Source organism: Rhinopithecus roxellana, chromosome 13, assembly GCF_007565055.1.
Source record: "Rhinopithecus roxellana isolate Shanxi Qingling chromosome 13, ASM756505v1, whole genome shotgun sequence".
Lineage (NCBI taxonomy): Eukaryota > Metazoa > Chordata > Mammalia > Primates > Cercopithecidae > Rhinopithecus > Rhinopithecus roxellana.
The window spans coordinates 103763999-103783163 of NC_044561.1; the positions used below are offsets into that span (position 1 = coordinate 103763999).

The 19165-nt window shown below is 49.6% G+C and overlaps 2 protein-coding genes and 1 long non-coding RNA gene across 4 annotated transcripts; 1 reads left to right on the top strand and 2 right to left on the bottom strand.

The window, feature by feature from the left end:
• Nucleotides 1-1051: 1051 nt before the first annotated feature.
• On the bottom strand, nt 1052-5527 carry DEFB124 (defensin beta 124). The gene is made up of 2 exons (XM_010352806.2): nt 5435-5527; nt 1052-1209 (listed from the first exon to the last, which is right to left on the bottom strand). Exons 1-2 carry the CDS (start codon nt 5496-5498, stop codon nt 1052-1054), a joined length of 222 nt encoding a protein of 73 aa, XP_010351108.2. The 5' UTR covers nt 5499-5527.
• A 2198-nt stretch (nt 5528-7725) lies between these two features.
• Nucleotides 7726-17818, top strand: REM1 (RRAD and GEM like GTPase 1). Its single transcript, XM_010352805.2, has 5 exons — nt 7726-7847; nt 8883-9259; nt 10358-10446; nt 15006-15207; nt 17068-17818. Exons 2-5 carry the CDS (start codon nt 8920-8922, stop codon nt 17337-17339), a joined length of 903 nt encoding a protein of 300 aa, XP_010351107.1. The 5' UTR covers nt 7726-7847; nt 8883-8919; the 3' UTR covers nt 17340-17818.
• Nucleotides 17304-18839, bottom strand: LOC115892953. 2 transcript variants are annotated; one of them, XR_004052913.1, is made up of 3 exons: nt 18315-18839; nt 18075-18195; nt 17304-17403 (listed from the first exon to the last, which is right to left on the bottom strand). It is a non-coding gene; the product is annotated as an uncharacterized LOC115892953 (long non-coding RNA). The 2 variants fall into 2 exon arrangements; XR_004052912.1 differs by lacking the exon at nt 17304-17403 and having other exon boundaries at nt 17800-18195; nt 18315-18533; nt 18657-18839.
• Nucleotides 18840-19165: the final 326 nt, after the last annotated feature.

A 19165-nucleotide genomic window follows, 5' to 3' on the forward strand; every position in this document is an offset into this window, starting at 1 on the left:
AGGAACGCAGGCAGGCATAATATATAACTGAGGTGATATGAATAAAGCAATTGGCACTTTCTAAAGGATACTTATATATCATCATCTCAACCATTCAGTGATTGGTTTGGCTTGAGTAGAACCTGTTCTCCAAAAAAGCACTTCTGAGCATCTATCCAGGTAACTTCCTTCTCTAGCATCCCAGAGCCACCAGGCTCACCTTGCACATCTCCAGTGTCAGGGGACTCCCTTCCTCCCAAAAGTTCCCCATCACACTGTCCTGTCCTACCAGGGTGTGGCTCCATTCCTTGACATGTCACTCCGGAACTGTACGGCCTTCGACAAGTCACTTTCCCTCTCTGGGCTTGTGGGCCTGATCTGTGAGGTATTTTGGGGAATCTTCCACCCTAGAATTGGCTAGTCTCTTTGGCTTTTTGGGTGTATCCTAATGACTTAGGAAGTTGGATGTATGCTTAGATGAGGGTCTGTTTGAACACTGGGAGGAAAATGGCGGTTTGTGTGTGAAAATGGCAGTTTAATTTTCAGAAAAGTATCTAGTCTGTTGGTCTTAGCTTCACCCCTAAGTCGTTAGGATACCCTATCAAGGAACATAGGAAAACCCTTTCACTCTCAGTGGGGCCTGCCTCTCAAGCCAAATGTGCCATCTCATTCTGAATTTCAGAAGCTTATTTTTGACTCTACTATTATTCACCATTATTATCAACTATATTATTAACTCTTGTTATTATTAACTCTACCTTTCTTCTTTCGTTTCTTCTATAAAGTGCTAATCTCCTGATATTATAATTATTCCCATTTTATGGTTGAGGAGACTTTCAGAGGTTCAGTAACTTTTCCGGAGTTGGACAGAGAGAAAGTGAAGTGGCCAGGACTGGAACCATTTACAATGGTCATTAGCGCCCACTCTCCTCAGGTCCCTCACTTCCTTCCACAGACCATTTCTCCCACATCCTAGACCTATCCCCCACCCCTGGGGGGAGAGGAGCACAGGCGAGCAAACAGAAAGAAGAGACAACTGGTAGCCTGTGTTTTATTGGACAGCAAGAACCAGCTACTCATATTCACTCTTGGGGACCCGCGGAGGTTTCAATGCATAGGAGAGACAGCACAGGGACGCATCCGGGCACAGGTGCATGTAAGTTTCTTGCCTTGTGCAGTAAGTTCGGCAGGCCCCTTGGCCCTTCCAGCACCGTTTGAATTCACTTCTCCCTAAGCAGAGGAAGACCATAGGTCACAGAGCAGCCCAGGGGTCACAGGTTAGACCACTGGTCACAAGTTAGGCCACAGATTCACTAACACTGGTCACAAGTTAGCTCTCTGGTCATTTGTTAGATCACTAGTCATAGATGAGAGTATTGATTACAATTTAGGTTAGACCACATGTCATAGGTTAGACCATTAGTTACAAATTGCAGACTAAGGCCAGGCACGGTGGCTTACACCTGTAATCCCAGCACTTTGGGAGGCTGAGGCAGGCAGATCACCCGAGGTCAGGAGTTTGAGACCAGCCTGGCCAACATGGCAAAACTCCTTCTCTACCAAAAATAGAAAAATTAGCCGGGTGTGTTGTCACGTGCCTTTAGTCCCAGCTACACAGGAGACTGAGGCAGGATAATCGCTTGAACCCAGGAGGAGGAGATTGCAATGAGCCACGATTGTGCCACTGCACTCCAGCCTGGGTGACAGAGGGAGACTCCATCTCAAATAAATAAATAGAGACTAATTTCTTGACCAGGTGAAACAACACACCAGGTACACATAAGCACTTTTCATAACACTATACGATTATAGTCTCACTACAATCCCTACTATACAGGTAAGGAAACTGAGGCTCAGTGAGGTTAATAACCTTCTCTAGCTGGGCACAGTGGCTCACGCCTGTAATCCCAGCACTCGGGAGGCTGAGGCGGGTGGATCACCTGAGGTCAGGAGTTCAAGACCAGCCAGGCCAACATGGCGAAACCCCATCTCTACTAGAAATATAAAAATTAGCCAGGCATGGTGGCAGGCGCCTGTAATCCCAGCCACTTGGGGGGCTGAGGCAGGAGAATCGCTTGAACCCGGGAGGCGGAGGCGGAGGCTGCAGTGAGCCGAGCTGCACTGCAGCCTTGGCAACAAAGTAAGACTCCATCTCAAAAAAAAAAAGAAAAATTAAATATAAAATATAACCTTATCCAAGGTCATACCGCCATTCAGGAGCAGAACTAGGACTCAAACCCAAGCAATCCGGCTCCAGAGTCCACACCCATTACACAAACTGCCCCTGACACATAGGGACTTGTTAAATGTTAGGTTTTAGTGAAGGAATTTCCAACCATGGGCCATGGAAAAGGTAAGGCTTTGGGGAATAGGTCCTTTGCTCCCTCCAGGGGTCTTTGGTCACAACATGGGATGGAGCCTGTCCTTCATTTATTCACTCAGTAAACACGGAGCACTAGAAGTACTACAGTGAACAATATGGTCATGGTCCCTGCCCTCAAGGAGCTTCCAGCATCAAGGAAGACAGTTAAAAAACAAGCAAATAAATACAAGAAATAGATTCTGTGGTAACTGCCACATTGGAAATGATGAGGGTACTGTGATGGTCAGTTAAAACTGATGTGGGAAGTGAGGGGAGACTAGGACCATGTAGACAAGCTTGACTGTGAAATGACATTTCTAGACATACAACCTCAGACAAGCAGAGAGCAAGCAGCCCAGAAGAACTAGCACTGAATGGGAGGTAGAGGGGAAAGGCTTCCCTGCATCTCTGTGGATTAAAATACATCCCATGTAATCCTCAAATGATGCCTTAGGCATATCTGCAGGTTTTATTCAGCCTGCTGAGCAGTCCATACTTCCCTCTTGCTAAGGTAGAGAACCTTAGAATGATACAGTGCTGGCCTCAAAATTTCCATGAGGCAAAGAATACACCCCCGAAGACAGTGTGTAGTATAATTGCTAACAGTGCGGTGTGAAGCCAGCTCAGACCTCCTGGGTCCAAATCCCAGCTCAGTCATTTCCCATTGAGTGACCCTGGCCTCAGTTCTTCATCTGTACAACTCTCCTTCAGAGCACAGATAAGGATCACATTAGCACAGTGCCTGGCACATAGTAAATGCTCAATAAATAGGAGGCAAGATTATCAGTATGACAGCTTAGATTGCTGGAACAACCAGGACCCATTCTAGGTAAATCCTCTCACTTACCAGTAAAGAGGAATGAACTTGCCCAAGCTCCCATAGCCACTAAGTGGTGGGTCTGGAACCGGAACCCAAGACGTTAGCTCCCAGGTGAGGACACTTTCTATAATAATTTTTTTTTTTTTTTTTTTTGAGACAAGGTCTTACTCTGTTGCCCAGGCTGGAGTGCAGTAGTGCAATCTTGGCTCACTGTAGCCTCTACTTCCTAGGCTCAAGCAATCCTTCCACCTCAGCCTCCTAAATAGCTAGGACTACAGGTGCACACCACTACACCCAACTAATCCTTTTATTTTTTGTAGAGATGGGGTCTCCCTATGTTGCCCAGGCTGGTCTCGAAGTCCTGGGCTCAAGTGATCCTCCTGCCTTGGCCTCCCAAAGTGCTAGGATTTACAAGTATGAACCACCACACCCAGCCAAGAAATACTCTTAACACACCATCGCATTTGAACTTCCCAATCACCCCAATATCCAGAAGCAGTTCCTTTCTCCTGCACGATCTGCTCTCTCTTCCTCATATCTTTCACTCTGTCTCCCACCAATTTCTTTGTGCTCCCTCCCCAAGCCACACCAGCCTCCTTGCTGCTGTTCAAACACATCCATTACCCTGCCTCAGAGCCTCGGCCCTTGCTGCTCCCTCTGCCTGGCACGATCTTCTCTGGTATTTTCACCTTATTAAGACCTCTGTTCAGGTCGGGCGCAGTGGCTCACACCTGTAATCCCAGCACTTTGGGAGGCTGAGGCAGGCAGATCACGAGGTCAGGAGATCGAGACCATCTTGGCTAACATGGTGAAACCCCGTCTTTATAAAAATACAAAAAAAATTAGCCGGGCATGGTGGCGAGCTCCTGTAGTCCCAGCTACTCGGGAGGCTGAGGCAGGAGAATGGTGTGAACCTGGGAGGCGGAGCTTGCAGTGAGCTGAGATGGCGTCACTGCACTCCAGCCTGGGCAAGAAGCGAGACTCCATTTCAAAAAAAAAGACCTCGGTTCAAACCCACTTTATATAAAACAAGATCGCTGGAATGCACTTCAAAATAATTTACAGGAGAGGAGGGGGAAGTGAATAATAAAACAGGATTGGTTCAAATTGGTAATTGTTGAGGTTGGGTGATGGGTAATAGGGGTTCTTTATACTATTTATTTCTTATTTCTGGTTGAAATTTTCCTAAATACCAAAGTTTCTGGCTGGGCTCATGCCTGTAATCCCAGAACTTTGGGAGGCCAAAGCTGGAGGATTGCTTGAGGCCAAGAGTTTGAGACTAGCCTGGGCAACATAGTGAGACTCCATCTCTATACAGATTTAAAAGTCAAATAAAGAAGTTTCTTTTAAAAACTCATGCTGTTACAGTATTCTCTATTTCTGAATAAGTTTAAATTTTCCCATAATAAAAATATTTAAAACTCACCTTGTTTATTTATGTTATTCTCTCTACTTTCATGTATATGTGAAATCTTCCAAAATAAGTTTTACAAAAGAAAAAACTCTAGGCCGGGCATGGTGGCTCATGTCTATAATCCTAGCACTTTGGGAGGCCGAGGCAGGTGGATCACCTGAGGTCAGGAGATCTAGACCAGCCTGACCAACATGGTGAAACCCCGTCTCTACTAAAAATACAAAAATTAGCCAGGCATGGTGGCACATGCCTGTAATCCCAGCTACTCGGGAGGCTGAGGCAGGAGAATCACTTGAACCCGGGAGGCAGAGGTTGCAGTGAGCTGAGATCATGCCATTGCACTCTAGCCTGGGCAACAAGAATGAAACTCCATTTCAAAAAAAGAAAAAGAAACAAATCTTATTAGAGACCTTCCCTATCCATCCTCATCAGTCTTCCCATCCCCGCCCTTCTCCATGCACACACCATTCTAACCCCTTCCCTTGCCTTTCCTCTTCTTAGCACTTATCACCACCCAACATATGTTTATCCGCTTATTTTCTATCTCTACCAACTAAAATATCAGCTGCATGAAAGCAAGGACCTTCTTTTCTTTCACTGCTAGATGTCTTTCACTGTTATGATTTCACAACAATCATAACATAAATGAATATTTATTGAGAGAATCCCATTTTATAGATTAGGAAACTGAGGTGCAGGCTGATTTAGCAACTTGCTCTAAGTTGCCCACCAAGTCAGTGGTGGGGCCAGAACTTAAATGCTGGTAGAGGCCCCTCTGTCCTCCAGGACCTAAGAGTCTAGTCCTCATTTTCACGTGCACACACGTACAGACACACACACATGCACACAATGTTGCTACCTGGTGGCACATGACCCAGAACCAGGAGAGCCACAAGGAGCAGAAGCAGCTGTGTCATGGCCATGGGGCTCCTGGGGAGGCTGCTGGAGAGAACACAAGAGGAGAGACCCGAGCATGCTGGGCCTCGCTGCTTCCAGCCCAGCCTTTATTGAGCTGCAGATAAAGGCATTGCTGTGGGCAGCAGGCCTAAGTGGGAGTATGAGGCCATGTAGTCCCCAGGCTGCTTGGGATCTCAGCCAGCTACGTGGGAACTGGTCAGCCACACCCTCCGGAGCCCGCTGAGCTCAGAAGCTGGGAGGTAGAATTTTCTGAGGCATTGTCTAGGGTCAGAAACTAGACATCTTCCCCACCTAAGAGAGTGGAAAAAACTTTGACTTAAGAGAGACCTAGTTCAATCCCCACATCTACCCCTAACTGCTGAGAGACATCAGACAAGTCACTTAACCTCTCTGAGCCTCAGACTATTGTCTATGAAATGATGACTAGTATCCCTTACAAGGCCAAGTGACCAGCATGTATGCAGGCCTACTCTAAAATGGGAAGAGTAATAGTACCCATGTCATAGACAGTAATAGCTACCTATCTCGTTTAGGGGATTAAATGAAGTAATACAGTGGCTCCTATAGTGTGGTTCCCAGAGCAGCAAGCAGTAGCAACACCTGGGACTTGTTAGAAATGCCAGTTCTTTAGGCCTACCCCGAACCTACTGAATTCACCTCTCTCTAAGCAGAGGAAGACCACAGGTCACAGAGCAGCCCATGGGTCACAGGTTGACCACTGGTCACAAGTTAGACCACAGATTCACTAACACTGGTCACATGTTAACTCTCTGGTCATTTGTTAGATCACTAGTCATAGATGAGAGTATTGGTGGGTCCTGGCGAAATGTGGCTTAACAAGCCCTCCAGGTGGTTCTAACACACCACCAAAGTTTGAGAACCCCTGAGGTAATATTAGTGCAGAGCTTAGAACAGTGTCTGGTACACAGGAATCTAAATTGCATCATGAAAGATGAGTAGGGGAAAAGGTATCCCAGAAAGAACAGAACGTGCCTAAAAGAGTAGGGTATGAGCCAAGCAAGGGTTTTCCTGGGAGGAGAGGTTGAAATGATTCTGCAGAGAATATGATGGGGCTTGAATGCCAAGTTCACACTTTTGTATTATAGACAACCAAAAGTTTTTAGCAAGAGTGTAAGCTGTTCAGATTATAGTTTTAAATAAAGGAACTGAAACCCAAAGAGGGGAGTTGACTTGCCTAAGGTCACACAGCAATTGTGCTGCAGAGATGAAACTAAAAGCCAAGTCACCTCACTCCCAGACAATGAAGGGTGCCGCACCACTCACGGCCCATCTTGCAAGTTAGAAAGGTAAGCTTAGAGGGCCACTCCACGGAAAGAAGCCAGGCACGAGGGGGTTCTGCATCAGCTCCAAGACCTGTGGGGGCTGAGCCAGTCTGTTCAGCTGCTGTGGGAGTTATTCCAAGCTGAACACCTGCGTCCCCTCAGCCATGACAATGAGCCCCACCCACAGGTGCAGCCTGGCCTCCATGGCTCCACACACGTACACACCCCAATTTCTCAAGACCTAAAGGGAGGCACCCCAGTCAAAGAGTCTGGATCCTGGCCCCTTGGATAGCCAACATCACCAGTGATCTCTTTCCTCCTCCTCCATACCTGGGAGCTTTTTTTTTTAAGCCATGAGTGATAGAAACAGTAGAGAGAATGGCAGAGGCCTCAGGCCCAGGCCCAGCTAAGCCTCAGTTGGTGAGTGAATGAATGAATGATGCCAAAATAAGATTTTCAGAATTCTTCAGTGCAGACTTTCTGAGCTCTCTCTTCCTCCAAGCCACCTCCCAAAATTAATTCTTCATCCAGAGCAGAGTTTCTTAAAGTGAGGTCCATGAACCGTCTGCATCAGGATCACTTGGGGCGCTTGTTTAAAACGCAGATTCCGGAACCCCTCTCCCAGCACTGTGGAATCCACCTCTCTTGGAAGGTGGGACCTGAATATTTAGCAAGTTCCCCAAGTGGTTTTTCTGGGGGCTAATGTGTTGGTGCATCCCCTTGATGGAGTGGACAGATGTGGACGCAGATGGAGCTCCAGACCCAGGAATCCAAAGCCCCCATCTTTCCTCTCTCGTCTGCCACCCTCACCCAGTGCATAGGGCTGGCAGAAGCGAGTCAGCTGAGCTCTGCACTTTCAGAAAAGTCACTGAGCGGCCAGGGCCTTAGGGCGGGGACCCCGGGGCTGCCCTAATGGGGCGGGGCTGGATGGGGCGGGGTCGCGGCTCCTCCCCGGGCCCAGGCGGCGGGGAGGGGAATTGGCCTGAGGGGCTGCGTGCGGAGGCGGGTGGTACAGCCTGGAGCATCCAGCCGCTGGAGCTGCGAGGGACCCTGGACCCCTCCCACGCCGAGGTAAAGCCCTGCGCTACGCGCCGCCAACTCGCTCAAGTTGGAGCAGAGTTCTCCAGGCGATTGAAGGGGAATTCGGCAGCGTTGGCAGGAGTAGGGGGGCTTCGAAACCGCGTCCCGAGGGTGAGGGTCTTCAGACCTGTGACCCGGAGGGCTGGATAGTCCTGGACAAAGACCCCTCCAGCCCCAGGATGGGGGATTCACACCCAGGATAACGGCTGGGAAAGCTCGGACCCAGACTCCAGGAATGGAACAGCGTTCCCGGGCCCTGTGGTCTGCCCTCCCCGTCCCCTGCCAGGACCCTGTCCTGTCACCTAACCTGGGGCCTGGCCGGCCGCAGCTCCCGTCCCCAAAAGCAGTTAGAGGCCGTAGCGCCAGCCGCTCCTGAATTTTTCACACAGGGGGCGGGTCAGACACGCGGTTCCCATGGCACCAGGGCACTCGGGTTACAGTCGGGTTACCCCTATACCCCCCTCGCCCTTCTGTAGTTCCAACCCACTCTCCTGCCTCTTCCTCCTCAGACCCCGTGAAATTGGGCATCCAAAGTTAAGTAACCCCTACCCTTGCGGCGGGGGCACCTGAAACTGCACTCCCAACCCAGAACCTGTGAAAGAGAGCGGTGGGGAAGGGGAGGAGGGGGACAATTTGGATGCCTTTCAGAGCCAGGGCCTCATGTTCTGTGGGAAGGGCAGGTCCATGTACACGGAATGGGGAGTGTGCATGTGAGGACATCCCACCTCACTACTGCCCCTCTGCCTGCCTGCCTGTCATCATCCTTAAGGCGAGGGAATGGCCTCTGGGTGTGTGTGTCTGTGTGTTCACAGCCTGCACACTCACTCCTTCCAGCCGCATCCAGGTTTACTCAGAGCCTGAGGCCAGAAAGCCTAGGAGCTTTCCGCCCCAAGAAGCTGAGGCACTTCCTACTCCCATCTGAACAAGAGGGGGATCTGGAAGAAGCCATCTCAGCAGCTCATCAGGACGCTATAGAAAGAAGCAGTCTAAAGCAATTGACTGACAACCAATTCCCCCTTCTTTCAGAAGGAAGGAAGGAAGAAGTAAAACCCCCCTACCAAAGATGACACTCAACACCGGACAGGAAGCAAAGACCCCTCTGCACCGGCGAGCCAGCACCCCACTGCCCCTGTCCCCACGGGGCCGCCAGCCTGGCCTCCTGAGCACAGTGCCTTCCACTCAATCCCAGCATCCCCGGCTGGGTCAATCAGCCTCCCTCAACCCTCCCACCCAGAAACCTTCACCTGCCCCAGATGATTGGTCTTCTGAATCCAGCGACTCTGAAGGCTCCTGGGAGGCCCTCTACCGTGTGGTGCTACTTGGAGATCCTGGAGTGGGGAAGACTAGCCTGGCCAGCCTCTTTGCAGGGAAGCAAGAGAGGGACCTCCATGAACAGCTGGGAGGTAGGGGCCATATGGGCTGGGCTGGGATGTGGCCAAAGGAGCGAAAGCCCTGTCACCAGGGGCACAGGGCTGCCAAGAACAGTTGTACAAGTCATGCACTGTTCAACTCTAAGGGGCATCGTTCACTTAGACTATGACATGAACGATGCCCCCTTACCCTCCAAAGTTGTACATGGCACAGCCTGCACAATGGTCAAGGGGAGGGAAATTATTGAATAGAACAAGAATTTTGCCAACTTCCCATGAACAAGAAGTATATAATTCATTTCTATGTCATATGGGTGGCAATTCTGAATTCCATGTGAAGAAATGGTGGACTTCCACCCAGCTCAGAAACTCCCCTCCCCAACTCCTCTGACTCTCAGATTCTCCCAGTCCCATAGACACCCATCCATGGTCACCATGATCTACAGCAAAACTAAGATCCTTTGCAGAAGGGAGACTCCCAGACCCCAAGTTCTGGGCCCTGGGGTGCTTTATTCCCAAGAACTGCAGTGAGCTAAGAGTGTCAGGGGTGCAGGGTGGTGGGATACAGGGAAGATAGAAGAGATGAAGGTAGGCTCCTGAAGGACTGACCAAAAGGACATAGGGTGAGTGGCGGAAGGGGGTTGATTAAATGCAGAGAAAAGACAGGGACATCTAGCCAGACTCTTCTCTAGTCTTGACTTCTCTCCCCCAGCCTCAAGAGTGAGAACCCATATGTGTTACAGATAGGGAGACTGAGGTCAAGAGAGGATAACATGACCTGCCTGAAGCACGCACTAAGTCAGACAGAGCAGGCCTGGGAGAATTCCTAGCCCAGCTTTAACCCCACCACCCCACCTTCATTCAATCAATCAAATCTTTCTGGCACCTACTATGTGCCAGGTACTATGGCACCTGGGGAATCAATCAAATCTTTCTGGCACCTACTATGCACCAGGTACTATGGCACCTGGGGAAACATGGGTTCCTACCAGGAGAGACAAGCATCAAACAAGTGTGATAAGCGCTTCTGAGGACAAGTGGAGGGGGTGATGTGACCAGAAATGGGGAGGTAGCGAACACCACACTCTCTCAGGCTTGCCCCTCCTCCCTGAGATCCAGCTCTTCCCTCAGTTGCAGAAGATGTATATGAGAGGACCCTCACGGTGGATGGAGAAGACACCACGCTGGTGGTCATGGACACCTGGGAGGCCGAGAAACTGGTATGGCACTGCAAGCAGAATTTGGGGAGAGGGGTGCTGAGCCTAATATTAGACTCTTTCCTGTCCCCTCCTGGGACACTACAGATCAGGTGTGAGCAAGAGCCATCCTCAGCACCCTCCCCCAAAACCCACAGCTCCTAAGCAGTCTTCCAATCCCAAACAGAAGACCTTTATGACCCTGACCCCTTTTCTCACTCCACAATCCCCTCCTATTAGCCATCTCAGAATGTGCTTCTCCACCTGCAGATCTCCCCATCATTATTTCCATCCTCATCCCACCCCTCCCACCCACATTGTGCAGAAGGAACGCTGGATTTGGCCCCAAAATGCCTAAGGCTGAACCCCGTTTCTTTTTCTTACTAGTTATGTAGTTTTGTGCAATTGACTTAACCACCCCAAGCTTCAGTTTTCTCATCTGATAAATGGGTTAACCATTCCTGCCTTCCTCATCAGCTGGTTTTTTAAAGTTCTTATGCAATTTCAGAGGTAAGCCCAGTTTAAAGCATGAAAAACTGCTGAATAGGGGTGAAGAATTGTAAATGATAACTCTTAGGAATTATGACTTGGTAGCTGGAGAAAAAAGAAACCAGAGCAGGAAGAGAGCAGTAGGCAGGAACATGTCCCTATTATGATTTTATCTTGTTTGTGTTTTCTTTTCTTTTGCTACTTGGGTAATACATGCTCATTGTAGAACTTTGAGGAAAAACACCAAAGCAAAGAGAAGGATCTAAAATCACCTGGGATCCCATCTCTCTAAGGGATAGGCTGCTCCCCTAAAACTGAGGGAGACCCTGCCCTCAGGGTGGGGCTTAGGGGGACACTGGTGGGTGATTGACAATGGTTGACAGCTCTCCTTCTAACAAGCATAAAAGAAAACCCGGGGCCAAATGAGCATAATAATGACGATGACTCTTATAACAGTACCTGACATTCATGGAGTGCCAACTTCCTAAGTGTCAGCCCCTATGCTAAGCACTAGACATGTTCTGTGAATTCAATCAAAACAAAAACTGGGCCTGGTGCAGTGGCTCAGGACTGTAATCCCAGAACTTTGGGAGGCCGAGACAGGTGGATCACCTGAGGTCAGCAATTTGAGACCAGCCTGGCCAACATGGCAAAACCCCACCTCTACTAAAAATACAAAAATTAGCCAGGTGTGGTGGCATGGGCCTGTAGTCCCAGCTACTTGGGAGGCTGAGGCAGGAGAATCGCTTGAACCCGGGAGGTGGAGATTGCAGTGAGCTGAGATCACGCCACTGCACTCCAGCCTGGGCGACAGAGCAAGGTTCTGTCTCAAAAACTAAATGGTGAGTCTTCTAATTCCCATTCTACTGATGAGGAAACCAAAGACCACAGCGGTTAAATAGTAATAATAATGTGTCCAAAGCTCTCAAATAGCAAGTGAGATTCAAACCCAGATCTACAAAATCTTTGTAGATCTTATTCTTTTTTTTTTTAGACGGAGTTTCACTCTTGTTGCCCAGGCTGGAGTGCAGTGGCACCATCTCGGCTCACTGCAACCTCCGCTTCCCAGGGTCAAGCGATTCTCCTGTCTCAGCCTCCCGAGTAGTTAGAATTACAGGTGCCTATCACCATGCCCAGCTAATTTTTGTATTTTTAGTAGAGACAGGGTTTCATCATGTTGGTCAGGATGGTCTTGAACTCCTGACCTCAGGTGATCCACCCACCTTGGCCTCCCAAAGTGCCGGGATTACAGGCGTGAGCCACCATGGCCCGCCAAGGCTGTGTTCTTATGCATTAGGACTGCATAAGAGTCCTCGTCTTATGACTCTCCTCCCCCTCAAGAGCATCACCTTCTGAACCTTCAGCTGAGGTTTCAGTCATTCGCTCCTTCATTCATTCAGAAATACTTGCTGGGTGTCTATCGTGGACCAGGACCTTGGAGACATAGAGATGAATAAGGCAGACATGCCCCCTGGCCTCGTGGACCTCACAGGCTGGTGAGAGGGTCTACTTTTCAGATGCAGCTGAGAATGCTATGGGGCAGTGTCCAGCAAGTTAAGATGGGTGATCAGACTGGGAGTCCCACTCAGGAAACAGGGGAGAAAGGATACTAGACAAGAAGGCAGGAACTGGAACTCCACACCCAGCTCGAGTCAGACAGATGTGGGTTCTCAACCTTGAGTATGAACAGGTTTCTTCCTCTGGGTCTTAGTTTTCCCCATCTCTAGAATGAGAAAGTGAGTCTTGACCATTCATTCATTCATTGCACAAATATTTTTGGAGGATTTGCTGTGTGTCAAGATCACAAAAGCCAGTTGGTGCATGGATTTGTGGGTATGAACTCATTCAGAGTGTGATTAAAAATATAGATTCTCAGCTGGGCACGGTGGCTCACACTTGTAATCCCAACACTTTGGGAGGCTGAGGTGGGCAGATCACCTGAGGTCAGGAGTTCAAGACCAGCCTGGCTAAGGTGGTGAAACCGCCTCTACTAAAAATACAAAAATAGCTGGGCGTGGTGGCGGGCGCCTATAGTCCCAGCTACTCCAGAGGCTGAGGCAGAATAGCTTGAACCTGGGAGGTGGAGGTTGCAGTGAGCCGAGACCATGACACTGTACTCCAGCCTAGGTGACAGGGTGAGACTCCATCTCAAAGAAAAGAAAAAAAAAGAATAAGAAGCTCTAAACGTGGGGCTCTAGTATCTATCTATCTATCTATCTATCTATCTATCTATCTATCTATCTATCTTTTTTGAGAGGGAGTCTCGCTCTGTTGCCCAGGCTGAGGACGAGGGCCAGGGTGAGGCCTGATAATTTGATTTTTATTTATTTATTTATTTATTTATTTTTTTTTTGAGACAGAGTTTTGCTCTTGTTGCCTAGGCTGGAGTGCAGTGGCATGATCTCTGCTCACCCCAACCTCTGCCTCCCAGTTTCAAGTGATTCTCCTGCCTCAGCCTCCCGAGTAGCTGGGATTACAGGCATGCACTACCGCACCTGGCTAATTTTATATTTTTAGTAGAGATGGGTTTCTCCATGTTGGTCAGGCCAGTCTCAAACTCTCTCCCTCAGGTGATCCGCCCGCCTCGGCCTCCCAGAGTGCTGGGATTACAGGCATGAGCCACCGCCCCCAGCCGATAATTTGATTTTTAATACACTCCAAGTGGCCTGATGGTCAGCCAGCCTGGTACACTAAGGTCCTAAGGCCCACCCAATTCTGTCAGATTCAGCCTCTCTGATATCAGAGTACCATGTAGTGCACAAATGGAAAGGATGGATACTTATTTCGATAATGCTGCTACTGCCTGGACCCTCTTTGAGACCTCTCTTCACAGTCACTGACCAGCAAAACTGGTTCAGTTTCCTAATTTTACTGGTTGGAAAATAAAAGGCCAGAAAAGAGGAGAAAATTTTCTCAAGGTCTCTACCAAAAACACAAAAATTAGCCAGGCATGGTGGCAGGCGCCTGTCATCGCAGCTACTCAGGAAGCCGAGGCAGGAGAATCACTTGAACCCGGGAGGTGGAGGTTGCAGTGAGCCAAGATCGTGTCACTGCACTCCAGCCTGGGAGACAGAGTGGGGCTCCATCTCAAGAAAAAGAAAAATGAAAGAATATTTCTGGCTTCTTCACTACCTCACAACCACACTCAGTCTTTCTCACTTCAGGCCTTAGCTCTGACTGTTCCTCTTCTCTCCTGCTTGGCCTGCCCCTCCTTCCTAACCCCATTCGCCAGTCCCCTGTGAAGCCCTTGCACACTCTTCCAGGTGGGGTTGTTCTGGCCTCCCCACCCCACTCCTCCAGCCACTTGCACATGCCTCTTACTGGTACTTTCACACTACACTGTAACTCCCCATTTCCATAAGCTCTCTTCCAGACCATGAGCTTTTGGAGGGCAGAAAGTGTGTCTTATTCAACACTTATAAAGTTACTACCCAGGTAGTCCAGTCTTGGAGGGCTGTCCCTAACAAAAGATCACCATCCAAAATATCAAAAGCACTGCAGTTCTTTCTTTTTCTTGGTCAAACAACTTGAAAGGAAGCCACTTCTTAAAGTGTCCCTTGCCCCTCTCATCCCCTTGTGAACTTACACTTTACAGTTGCTCCTTCACCTCTGTCTTCAAAACTGTCCTGAAAAATGCCTTCCCTCTGAAGTCAACCTCCTGTCCTCACTTCTCTCTCTCTTCCTTTTTTCTCTTCATTCTGGATTTCACAAGGCATAAAGAACCCTCTGGCAAGGCTAAACCCTCCTCAGAAACAAGACAAAAGAGCTAAACAGGTCAAGGCAGAACCCTCTTTAGCAGGAACCGGAACCAAGTGAATTTGCCTCCAGTACCCAGCCTGCAAAAGTGTCAGTGAGTGAGAGAATTATGTGAGGTAGTGTCATTAGCCTAAATTTTCAAGGAGAGAAACTGAGGCTCAGAAAGGATCACCAATTTTCCCAAGGTGACACGGGGAATTATGGCAGAATTTGTCCCCCCACACCTGTCCAAACTATAAACCTCAGCCTCATCCCAACCATTAGAACATCCTAGCTCTACCTTCCTCAGCCAGGGCCTAGATACCCTCTGAGGATGGCCTTGGGTCCCTCTCCTGCAGGAAAAAAGCTGGAGCCAGGAGTCATGCCTACAGGGGGGCAGTGCCTATGTCATCGTATACTCCATCGCAGACCGAGGCAGCTTTGAGAGTGCCTCTGAGCTCCGCATCCAGCTGCGGCGCACACATCAGGCAGACCATGTGCCCATCATCCTCGTGGGCAACAAGGCGGACTTGGCCCGCTGCCGAGAAGTCTCTGTGGAAGGTGAGCCCTCCATCCCACCCCCTCCTCTTCCCCTGGGCCCCGCTGTAATGGCTGCTTCTCCAGCACTCTTCATCTCAGTGACTGACCCTGCCAAGCTGCCCCTACCCTGCAGCCACTTGCCTAAGCCTGAAAGCTAGGAACCATTCTTGTCTCCCACTCACCACCCCCAAACCAGTCCCCAAGTCCTGTCAGGCGACCTCCATTAATCCCACATTCCCTTCCCTCTCTGCCTACAGTCTCTGTGCTATCCTGGCATCTCCACCTTCTCCAGTCCTCCCACTTCTCAATTATTCCTCCTTGCCAGCTGCCAGAATTTTCTAAGACCAGAGCTGAATTTGTACTTCTTAAAAATTCGTGTTTGTGGTGGGGCATGGTGGCTCACAACTATAATCCTAGCACTTTGGGAGGCTAAGGCGGGAGGACTTACTTGAGCCCAGGAGTTTGAGACCAGCTTTGGCAACACAGCAAGACCCTCTCTCTAAAAAAATAAAAAATAATTTTAACTCTTTTTTTAAAAAAATTCTGGCCAGGCCCAGTGGCTAACGCCTATAATCCCAGCACTTTGGAAGACTGAGACAAGTGGATCACTTGAGGTCAGGAGTTCAAGACCAACCTGGCCAACATGGTGAAACCCCATCTTTACTAAAAATACAAAAATTAGCCAGGCATAGGGGTGCACACCAGTAATCCCAGCTACTTGGGCAGCTAATGCATGAGATATCATTATCCAGTGATAATTTGCAAGATTAAACAAGTTGCTAGGAGAGAGCCGAAATTTCATCATATGGAGATGTTGGATGGGGTGGGCAGATCAATAAGGGAGTGGTTAATTATTTTTATGATCAAATTAGATTTACGTGCTGGGGTCATTAGTGTTTTTGTAGTTGAAGTACTTAAACCCAGGAGGCAGAGGTTGCAGTGAGCCAAGACCACGCCACTGTACTCCAGCCTGGGCAACAGAATGAGACTCTGTCTCAAAAAAATAATAATAGTAATTTCCTCTGTGGCTCCCCTAGCCCCTTAATCAGAGACACTTCATCCACCAGGATGATAGGCCCGGTGCCTACAGGCCTTTCAAGGGCTTACATTTGAGAACTGAAAAGAACCATTACTGGCTCCAAAATATAGTGAAAAAAATTAGAAATTTAAATTTCACAAAGCTTTAATTGTGAAATTCAATTGTCTGCAAAACATATTTTGCCAGCAAGCAACTACAAACTAAAACTTTAAATGTCATATATGGATTGTATTTACAATGGGATGGGGAATATTTTAATAAGTTTGACATATCAGATGGGGCCCATAACAATTTTTAAATGGTCTTACTCACAGAGTAAAATCTAAAAAATATGTAAACTGAGACCTAGAAAGGAAAAGCCAGTTTCACAGTCACCAGCCCCTGAAGACTAGAACTCGGGCCCAGTGGCATCCTGGAGGTGGAAGACCGTAAGCTTTGTGAACAGACATCAAAAAAAAAAAAAAAAAAAAAAAAAAAAAACTGCAACATAAGCCCCAGGAGATTTTGTTAAAGCACAGATTTCCAGACCTCAACCCAAACCTACAGAATCAGAAACTCTGAGGGTGGGTCCAGGAATCTGCATTTTAACAAGCTCCTCCAGGTAATTCCGATCCACAGCAAATTAGACCATCTACCTGGCATTCAACCTGACCCCTCCCTGGCCCCAGCCTCTCTGTCTTCCCTCAAAGACCAGTCTGATTTATCTGAGTCCCCAGGCAGCAACACGAGGTATGGGCACAGGAAATATTTCTTCCAATCAAGACTGAACACATCTTTTCCTACCTTTTTCTCCGCCTTCCGGTTATGGCTCCACCCCTGCTCGCCGGGCTCCGCCCCCTCAGAGGGCCGCGCCTGCGCTGTGGTGTTCGACTGTAAATTCATCGAGACCTCCGCCACGCTGCAGCACAATGTGGCTGAGCTCTTCGAGGGCGTGGTGCGCCAACTGCGCTTGCGCCGCCAGGACAGTGCGGCGGAGGAGCCCCCAGCACCCCGACGGCAGGCCAGCTTGGCGCAGCGCGCTCGTCGCTTCCTAGCACGTCTGACAGCCCGCAGCGCACGCCGCCGGGCACTCAAGGCCCGCTCCAAGTCCTGCCACAATCTGGCCGTGCTCTGAAGCCGCCCGCCCTTGTGAGAGTTGGCGGGGTCTCTGAGGTGCATTATGGGTTCCACAGACGCCACTGCGGGGCAAAGGCGCCGTTACCTGGAGTGTGCATCATGTGTCTTGCTTGCCTGCGGCCCTGATGGCCTGAGCATCCCCCAGATCCAAGCCTGGGGGACCCCGGGAAAGAGATGAACAGACAGATGATGGGGCCGAAGCCCCATGCTGGGCACAAAGTAGTTTTTTACGTGGTGGGTGTCTTTTTGTAAAAAATCTTCCTTGTCCCTGGGCTCTGGCCAACCCTCAGAAACCCTCACAATAAACCAGACCAGAAGGATGTCCCATCTGAATGCCCAGACATCTCTGTCTTGGCTCTTCCAGGCGTCTCCACCTACTGCCCTCCCATCTACACTTCACTGTAGACTGACTGGTTTAGCCTGCCGGCCTGGGCGTCAGGGCCGATCAATAAAGTACTTGGACCAATTTTGTGCTCAGGCCCTTCTCCCGACAGTGGATCACAACCACAGTTCGTGACCAGCTACTTTCTCATTAACCCATTTTTTACGTTCTAGATTCACATGTCTGGAAGAACCTCAGTACTCATCCTGGCAATAGAATTGCTGGCGTTTATTGGGAGCTGTGTACTAAGCTGTCGCAACAATTAATCCTCTCAACACCTGGGAGAAGGGTGTTACGATTAACCCCATTTTGCTCATTAGTAAACTGAGGCACAGGACACCGAAGGCTCACCCAAGATCATACAGCTGCTATACGCGCGCGAAGTTGCCGGGATTCCAGCCCAGGCTTGTCAGACTCTAGTGACCAACATATCCATTGTCCTCTTTAAAGATGATACAAAACCCTGTAGAATCTTGGGAAAACGAATTTAAAAACATAATTTCACATCCAATTTAAACGAGGTTGGGGCAGGAACTCTATGAAACTCAATCCATTAATCCCCGGGATGGACCCCAGTTTAATCCAACTCACTCATTTCTCGAAGGCAGAAACAAGCCTAGGGAGGGGAGATGAGCATGCCAGAGTCACCCAGCCAGGGAGGACTACACCCCAGGGCCCAGCCTCCTCCTGGGTCTCCCTTTGGCTGTGCGGGAGGAAGGAGGTGGTGAGGCGTCCAGCCTGGCTGGGGTCAGGACTGGGTGTTGGGGATCAGGTCAGGAGTTTCCAGCCCGAAAGGATGGGGTGTCACGGCTTTGAGAAGAAAACAAGACGTAAACTGTTATGACCATCGTGTCCCTGACGCCGGACATCCCTTCCCCCAACCAGCCCAGACGCCAGTCCCGGGGTAAGCGGTGCAGAGAAAGACGGCAGCACCCGCCAGCCAGCCAGCCGCGTCCTCCAGCCGCAACTCCCCGCACCCCAGCCTTCCAACGGGGACGGATGGCACTCAATCCCACACCCCAACCCCAGCCCGGGGAAGGGAAGAGAAGGAAGATCTTCCCCCACCCCAAGCTGTCTCCGGCCTGCGGTCAGGGGGAGGGGCTCTAGCTGTGGAAAGTTGGCAGAGGCGGCCGGCAGCAGCCGGGAGAGTGGAAAAAATGATATCAAACCCGGAAAAATGCAGGCCGGATGGAGGGCCGGAGTGGGCCCTGGGAGGTGAGAGGGCGGGAGGGAAGCGGGGAGGGGGAAGAGCTGAGAAAAGAAGAGGGGCGGGGGAGAGAGTGCAGGAGCTGGCTTTAGAAAACTGAGTACGATCGCCCTCATCCCCTCCTTTCTTCATCTACAAATATTTATTGAGGGCCTACTAAGTGCCGGGCACAGTGCCAGGCTCCAGGGAGATGTGGTGAACAGAAAGAGGGAGCTCACTGCTCAGTAGCTCACAG

Excerpts from the sequence above, each read along its gene's own strand:
- DEFB124 (XM_010352806.2), bottom strand. The coding sequence starts at position 5,498 with ATGGCCATGACACAGCTGCTTCTGCTCCTTGTGGCTCTCCTGGTTCTG. Across the intron at positions 1,210-5,434 it reads TCTGGGTCATGTGCCACCAG|GGAGAAGTGAATTCAAACGG; the intron begins GTAGCAACATTG and ends TCCTCTGCTTAG.
- REM1 (XM_010352805.2), top strand. The coding sequence starts at position 8,920 with ATGACACTCAACACCGGACAGGAAGCAAAGACCCCTCTGCACCGGCGA. Across the intron at positions 9,260-10,357 it reads CCTCCATGAACAGCTGGGAG|TTGCAGAAGATGTATATGAG; the intron begins GTAGGGGCCATA and ends CTCTTCCCTCAG. Across the intron at positions 15,208-17,067 it reads CCGAGAAGTCTCTGTGGAAG|AGGGCCGCGCCTGCGCTGTG; the intron begins GTGAGCCCTCCA and ends CCGCCCCCTCAG.